The sequence below is a fragment of the Coenobita brevimanus genome, chromosome 113 (assembly GCF_032717465.1).
Source record: "Coenobita brevimanus isolate Jiangsu-jjx chromosome 113, ASM3271746v2, whole genome shotgun sequence".
In the NCBI taxonomy this organism is placed as follows: domain Eukaryota; kingdom Metazoa; phylum Arthropoda; class Malacostraca; order Decapoda; family Coenobitidae; genus Coenobita; species Coenobita brevimanus.
Window position 1 is genome coordinate 11480343 of NC_137066.1, and position 7815 is coordinate 11488157.

Sequence of the window (7815 nt, forward strand, 5' to 3'; positions counted from 1 at the left end):
AAAAAAAAAAGGTGAGCTAAGTGAGTGCAAGAATTATCGTGACATAAGTATACTAAGTGTGGTAGGGAAGGTATGTGGAAGAATTATTATAAAGAGAGTAAAGTGATATCAGAAGTCCTAGTGTGTGGTAAACATGGTGGCTTTAGGAGTGGCAGAGGATGTATGGATTAAATATTTGCAATGAAACAAATAGTACAGAAGGTTTGTGAGAAGGTCCATAAGGTGTTTATGGCATTCATGAATCTGCAAATAGCATACAACAAAGTGGACACAGAAGGACTGTGCAAAGTTTTGCGCATGTATGGTGTAGATGGTAAGCTGCTAAGTGCCGTCAAGAGTTTTTATGATAGTAGTGAAACATGTGTAAGGGTAAATGGGTATCTAAGTGAATGGTTCACGATCGGTGTGGGCGTGCGACAAGGTTGTGTGATGTCCCAATGGTTATTCAGTATATATATATATATATATATATATATATATATATATATATATATATATATATATATATATATATATATATATATATATATATATATATATATATATATATATGGATGGGGTGATGAGAGAAGTAAAAACACGAGTAATGGAGAGAGGGATGGCGTTGGTAATGAATTGTGATCAATGGAATATCTCAAATTTGTTACATGCTGATGATGCAGTACTGCTTGCAAGTACCGGACAAGAACTTGGTAGGTTAGAGCAGAGTTTTGCTGATGGTTGTGAGCATTGTGTCTTGAATGTAAATGTGGAAAATAGTACAGTGATCGTTATCGAGACAGAAGGTGACTCCCAGTGCAATGTTACAGTGAATGGAGAGAGACTGGAACTGGTGAGAGAGTTCAAATATCTGGGAACAGTGATAAAAGAGAGAGGAAAATGTGCAAAAGAGGTTGAAAGTAGAGTGACACAAGGAAGAAAAGTAGCTGGTGCAATGAATGCACTGATAAGAAACAGAAGCTTGAGTGTTGCAGCTGCACGAGGCTTACATGAAGGAGTGTTAGTGCCAGCTTTAACATATGGATGTGAGACTATGCTGTGGCAGGAATATGAAAAGTCAGGAGTAAGAGCAGTGGAGATGGGACTGCTGAGGAATGTATGTGGAGTACAGAGGGTGGATAGGATATGAAATAATGTGATTCATGAAAGATGTGGAGTTAGGAAGTCGGTGGAGACCAGAATCGAAGAGAGTGTACTGAGATGGTATTGTGGCGGAGTTATGAGGTTAGCATCACCACTGTAGCGTTTTAGTTATGGGATTATATTTACTACGGGCTACACGAAGGCAAATGGTAAGGATAGATAAACACAAACGTGCTGGGAAGAAACAGACAGGGGAGTGATTATTGACTTGGAACAATACAGAGTTACTGCATGATTTCAAAATAGTACAAGTTTATTACATGACAGGATGTGAGAAGCGGGAGTGCTGGGCTAATGTGTTTATGTGTATTGTATATGTAAAGTTGTACCACGTGGCCAGATTTTACCAGGAGAGACTGAGAGCAAGGAGGTAGTAGCTGGGGTGAAGTTGAGAGTAGAAAGAAGGTTGGAGTATATATATATATATATATATATATATATATATATATATATATATATATATATATATATATATACACACACACACACACACCTGTTTTCAAAGTGAGCGAATGCTTGAAAGTGATTTGGATGTAATTACAAACAGTAATTGTGATAGACAGCAGAGTTTCTAATGACAAGTCCATTCCATGGCTGTGTGTGATGGAGTAACTTATTAAATGGGGGGGAGCCATGACCATAAACTAAGCAATAGTAGCCGGGAATAACGTTCTGTACGAAAATTTATTTAGTTATGATGAACGAACAAATGAGAGAGTTATGCCCTCCTTTACAATTGAGCTCTTATATATGGTACGGTAGCACAAACACAAAAAACATTTCAGTACCATACAAATGCAACGTAGGTGTGATGACATGGAGTGTCTAGCTTTTTGGTATCAGATTATGCTGGAGTGTAAAATTGTGGTGGTTTGCTAAGGCAGCCCGACTGAGTGTAGGTAAATGTGGTAGTTATTGATGTAGTTTGTAGGGTTGTGGTTATTGGTGGAGGGATTACGGGAACGACTGGTGTTGATGGATGAGGGATATTGACAGGGGGAGGGGAGTACTGGGGGGAAAGAGTGTGGGGTAGGATCGCCTGGGGTTGACGGAGAGGGTGGGTTACGGGTTGAGGGGTGGTGGGTAGGGGAGTAAGGTGAGAGGTAGGATCGTGTGAGGTTGATGGAGAGGGTGGATGAGGTGTAAGGACGGGTTGAGGGGTGGTGGGTAGGGGAGTAATGTGAGAGGTAGGATTGTGTGAGGCTGATGGGGAGGGTGGATGAGGTGTAAGGATGGGTTGAGGGATGGTAGAGTTAGTGCTGGAGGTCGGGTTTGTGGACAGTAGTATGGGTGGTGGTGAGGGAGTGTTTTTCATCAGTGGGAGAGGTTTGCTTGTCTGCATGTTGCCTGAGTCGGGGTGTGGTGATGACAGGTAGCGGAGGGTACGATTTGACAAAGGGGATGGTGTGTGTGTGTGTGTGTGTGTGTGTGTGTGTGTGTGGGTGGGTGGGTGTGTGGGTGTGTGGGTGTGGGAGGGGTTGGTGCACATAGGTGTTTTTTTTTTTTTGATAATGAATGGAGGAAGGAAAAACAAAGGAAAAAAAATCAGTCCATGTGCCTAAAGGCATCCTCCATTCATAAAATACTTATAACAATTGGATTTAAAATCGAGAGGATTAAATGTATGTGGGAAGCAACTCCCAGGAAGTGAATTCCAGAGAGTAGTAGGTCTGGGGATAAATGAATTTTGATAAGCAGAGGTTCTGCATTGTGTGGGAGAGAGTGTGAGTTCATGGGCGCTCCCAGCTGCCCGAGTATTTCGGGAGAAAATGTGAAGAGGAGGCACAATTGAAGCCAGTTCGTTAGAGCACTTACGGTAAAAATATCGAGAAAATAGTGCTAAAGAAGTAACATCTCTACGTACTGATAAATGAGGAAGGCCCTGCTTTATGCCAGGATTATTGATTAATCTAATGGCTTTATTTTGAATTTTGCCCAACTGCCTCAATGCAACCGCTCCACATCCACTCCACAGTGGTGAACAGTATAGGAGGTCATTTATATGAATGAGAAAGAGGGTGGCGCCAAAACTGATCCCCGAGGTATGACAGCATTTATGGAATAAAAATAAGAATAAATTCCACCTACCATGACCCGTATTTTTCTACTATGAAGGTAAGAAGAAATTAGAGGAACCAGTGATGCAAGGCCATAGTGTGAAATCTTAGACAATATGGCCTGGTGCCATACTCTGTCAAATGTTTTAGAAATATCAAGTGCTACTGCGTGTGTTTCACCAAGTTGGTCTGTTGTTCTGTTAATCTGATGGATAAGAAGGGAAAGAATATCTACAGTTGAATTTCCTCTCTAAATCCATACTGCCGATCATTGATCAATTTATTGATTTCTAGATGCTTGACTATGTGTTTGTTAATTAGTGTCTCAAAAACTTTACCGAGAAGGGAAGTTATTGCAATTGGTCTATAGTTTGATGGATCAGAAGTTGCCCCCTTTTTAGGAATAGGATGGATATTTGCTTCTTTCCAAGGGGCTGGAAAAATTGAGGTACGGATGCATAAGCGGAAAAATTTTGCTAATACAGGAGCCAACACTGAGGTGCAATTTTTAAGTACTATTGAAGGAATTTCATTTGGACCAGTGGCTTTGTCTGCTGATAGACTCTGTAATACGGCTTGTACATATCTGGTGTGAATCATGAAAAGAGATATTTGAGGGGAATCAAAATCAAGTACATGAATATTGTGATTTTCTGAATTTAGGGTTGAGTTCTGAATTTAGGGTTGAGTTTGTTGAAAAAATGTCAACAAGAAGGTTGGCTTTTCCGCATGGGTCACTTACTAGATTTCCATTGGGGGACTGTAACGGTGGAATGGAAGAGGTGGTAGTGAAGTTAGTTTTAAATGAATTAAGGGTTGACCAGAATATATTGTTATCATTTGGATTGTTTAGTAGTTTGTTAGCTTGTCTATGTAGAAAGTTTGATTTAGAAAGATTGATAATAGTTTTGGCATGGGTTCTGATAATTTTATAACATTTGGTGTTGTGATATGAGGTGTTGGTTGTGGGCGTGTTGTTGGTGGGTTGGCAAGGTTGGGGGGACGTGTGGGGCGTTGTCTATGACTGGGTTTGTGGTGTGGCCGGTTTGACTGTCTGCAGGGATTGTGGATGGTTTCCCATGTTTGTATACTGTGACTGTCTTGTGTGAGTTTGTGATTACAGGGTATGGGCCTTCGTATGGGGATTGAAGTGGTTATGTGCGCTGACTCCTCCACACAAAGACATGTTCAGCTTCTGGTAGGGAATGCGGGATGAACGTCGTCTGGTGCTGGCAAGATCAGGAAGGGACTGGTTGTAGTGCCTGCATTGCCTGCTCGAGCTCTGGGAGGAAAACCAGGGCCGGCTTGCCTGGTTGTGGGTCGAACTGCCCCAGTAGCCTCAAGTCTTCCCCATACATTAGCTCCACTGGGGAATTCCTGATGTCCTCCTTCTCCATAACCCTTAAGTTTAGGAGGAGGATTGGTAGTGTGGCCACCCAATTCACTGGGTGGGGAAGTGCCCTCAGTGCTTCCTTGAGGCGACGATGGCAGCGCTCAATCATTCTGTTTGCCTGAGGGTGATATGTGGAGGTTCTGTGGTGCTTGGCACCCAGGAAGTCCATTAGGTCCTTTCAGGCCTGAGATTCGAATTGGGGGCCTTGGTCTGTGATGATGACCTGCTGGGCACCAAAACGAGTGACCCAGGATGTCAGGAAGTGATATGCCAAATGGTCAGTCGTAGCGTCCAGCATGGGCATGGCCTCAACCCACCTCGTTGTTCTATCCATGCACGTTAAGATATAGCTGTTACCCCTAGATTCGCGGAGGGGGCCGAGGATGTCAATGTGGTTTGTGTGGAAACATTGGGTTGGTGTGGGCAGTCGTTGAAGTGGTGTCTTGGTGTGGCGATGCACTTTTGCTGACTGACAAGCCACTCATGCTCGGACCCAGTTAGTGGTGTCACGCCTCATCCCTGGCCATACAACTCGCCGGCTAAGTAAGCTATGCATGCCATGAATGCCTGGGTGTGCCATCTCATGTTAATGATTAAAGACTTGCCTTTGGAATCATTGGGAATGTAGGGCTGTGCTGTCCCACAGGATATGTCACACCAGAGTTTCCAGGGTGCTGGTGACATCAAACTGTTGTAGTTGAAGTGAGGTCGTGGTTTGCAGCAATTCCTGGAGTTCCTGATCGTCCTCCTGCTCCATTGCCAAGGCTGCATGGTCAAGCGAGGGTAGTGTAGGGCCAACAGCTGAAACACCATGGGACAAGGCATCCGCGACTTTGTTCAGGTCTCCACTGATATACTGCATGTTGGTGGAAAACTCTAAAACAATGGCTAGCTGACTTGCCACCCGAGGAGACCAATTTTCACCTTTCTGAGCCATGGCGTAAATAAGGGGTTTATGGTCAGTGAGGATGGTGAATTCTCTGCCTTCCAGAAGATGCCTGAAATGCCTGACTGCCTCATATATAGCCAGCAACTCCCAGTTGAAGGCACTGTATTTGCGCTGAGCAGGGTTAAGGTGCTGGCTGAAGAATGCAACAGGCACATTTGCACCACTGGCTTGTTGTAGGACTGCACCCACAGCTTTGGCAAAGGCATCTATGATGAGTGTGATGGGGGCATCTGGTGATGGGTATGCTATGTAGGGTGCAGTGGAGATGTGGTTTTTGAGAGTGGTGAAGGCATGGTCTGACTGTGCGGTCCATTGAAGAGGCTTGGAGGATGTCTTTTTTTGTCCCCTTCAGGAGATTGTTAAAGGGGGCTAGTGTGGCCGCAGCGTTTCTCAGGAACCTGTGATAGTAATTGACCATCCCCAAGAACTCCCTTAGCCTGCGAGGTGTAGCCGGGCGTGGAAAGTCCTTAATGGTGTCCACCTTCTACGGGAGGGGCGTGATACCTGTGACCCAAGAAATCCAGTTTGTTTGCACTGAGGATACACTTTGCCGGGTGCACATGCAGCCTGTTGTCCTGCAGGCATTGGAACAGCATTTGGGGGGGTGTTTTATGCTGCTCACGGGAATTAGAAGCGTTGAGGATGTCATCGATGTACACCATGGTGAAATCTAGCCCCCTGACAACCTGGTCCATAAATCTCTGAAACGTTTGTGCAGCATTTCTGAGACCGAAATTCATATTTGTGTATTGAGACAGGCCAAAGGGGGTGGTTACTGCCATCTTGGGAATGTCCTCCACCACAGAGATTCGGTGGAATGCCCTGACTAAATCAATCTTGGAAAATACACAACGGCCATGTAGTTGGTGGTGGAAATCCTGGATGTGGGGAATGGGGTATCTATTGGGAACTGTCATCGCATTCAGTTCCCTGTAGGCCCCACAGGTTCTCCACTCACCCTGCTGTGCCTTCGGTACCATGTGTAGAGGGGATGCCCAGCAGCTTCATGATGGCTAAATGATGCCCTCGTCGAGCATCGCCTGAAACTCCTTTTCCGCTGCCTGACGACGTTCTGGGGCAAGGCTTCTGGGACGGGCGAAACAGGGTGGTCCGGAAGTGATAATGCAGTGCTCAACACCATGGTCTGTACGGCCATTGTAGGGCGAGTGAGAGGTCAAGAGGGAAAACTGGCATAGTATGGAATCGTATGAGGATTTCTGGTGAAGGTGTGTAATGAGTGGAGGATTACCAGCACACCCGGTTACTTTGATGGATGAGTTTGAGGGTCTGTGATATAGATTCCATTCTCTGGTATCCACAAACAAGTCATATGCCTCCAGAAAATTGATGCCAATAATACGTTGATTAACGTCAGCGACGAGGAATGGCTGAGTAAATGACACTGATTGGGCGACTGCCATGTGACGGGGTTCCGTGCCGTATGTGGCTATGGGGATGCCGTTTGCTGCTATCAGGTCAAATGCGGGTTGCTGAGCTGTTTTGTGGTCAGAGGTAGGAGGGACTATAATGAATGCAGCTCCAGTGTTAATAAGGTATTTTGTGCCTGAGATAGCATCTTTAACCCCCCTCATCCCAACGTTTTCTGGGCAGTGGTACGGCCCAGTCCCGACATTTTTGGACCTTTTTTTTTTTTTTTTGGCTCAAACATCCGTTTTTGGTGAGAAACATCGAAAATTCATAGAGAAATCGCTCATCTGAGGTTTAAAATACTCGATCCAGGTAGGAGCACTTCCTTACCTTACAGGATTTTCTATCAGGCTGGCTGCAAAGAAAACGAGTTCTATGGAAGGATAACTATTCCACACCACTCATAAACAGTATTTATTTATTTATTTGGTACGAATTTATATGTAGTACGAGAGTATATTGGTTTTCAAACGGTAATATAGGCATTATAAGCATTGTTTCACTCACTAACTCATCACCATTCCTGACCTTTTTTTGCCACATTACCTGATCATCATTTCTGACTGTTTCTTCCTCTAATGTTTGTCCTCCACTTTGTCATCGATTGGGGAATCACTCTGGCCCTGAATTTCGTACCATGGCATGACATGGCTTTACTGGCCAGGTCACTGATAACAGGCGAATTGCTAAGAAAAGGGCATGCAGGGGGGGGGAGGAGGTCATGCTTTGGTAAGGCATTGTTCCTGCCTGGCATCTTGTAGAGGAAGGTGTCCCGTGTATACGTGCCAAAAATCACTCGCGAAAATTGAAAATTGTGCAAATTAGGGACCTTGCAATGTTGCTGC

General features: G+C 44.6%; 1 protein-coding gene across 1 annotated transcript; it reads right to left on the reverse strand.

The window, feature by feature from the left end:
• Positions 1-6555: 6555 nt before the first annotated feature.
• LOC145418258 (uncharacterized) lies at positions 6556-7134 on the reverse strand. Its single transcript, XM_080286702.1, has one exon. The coding sequence runs from the start codon at positions 7132-7134 to the stop codon at positions 6556-6558; it is 579 nt and encodes a 192-aa protein (XP_080142828.1).
• Between the last annotated feature and the right edge of the window lie 681 nt (positions 7135-7815).

Bases quoted from the DNA above. Each gene is read 5' to 3' on its own strand.
- LOC145418258 (XM_080286702.1), bottom strand. From the start codon at position 7,134: ATGAGGGGGGTTAAAGATGCTATCTCAGGCACAAAATACCTTATTAAC.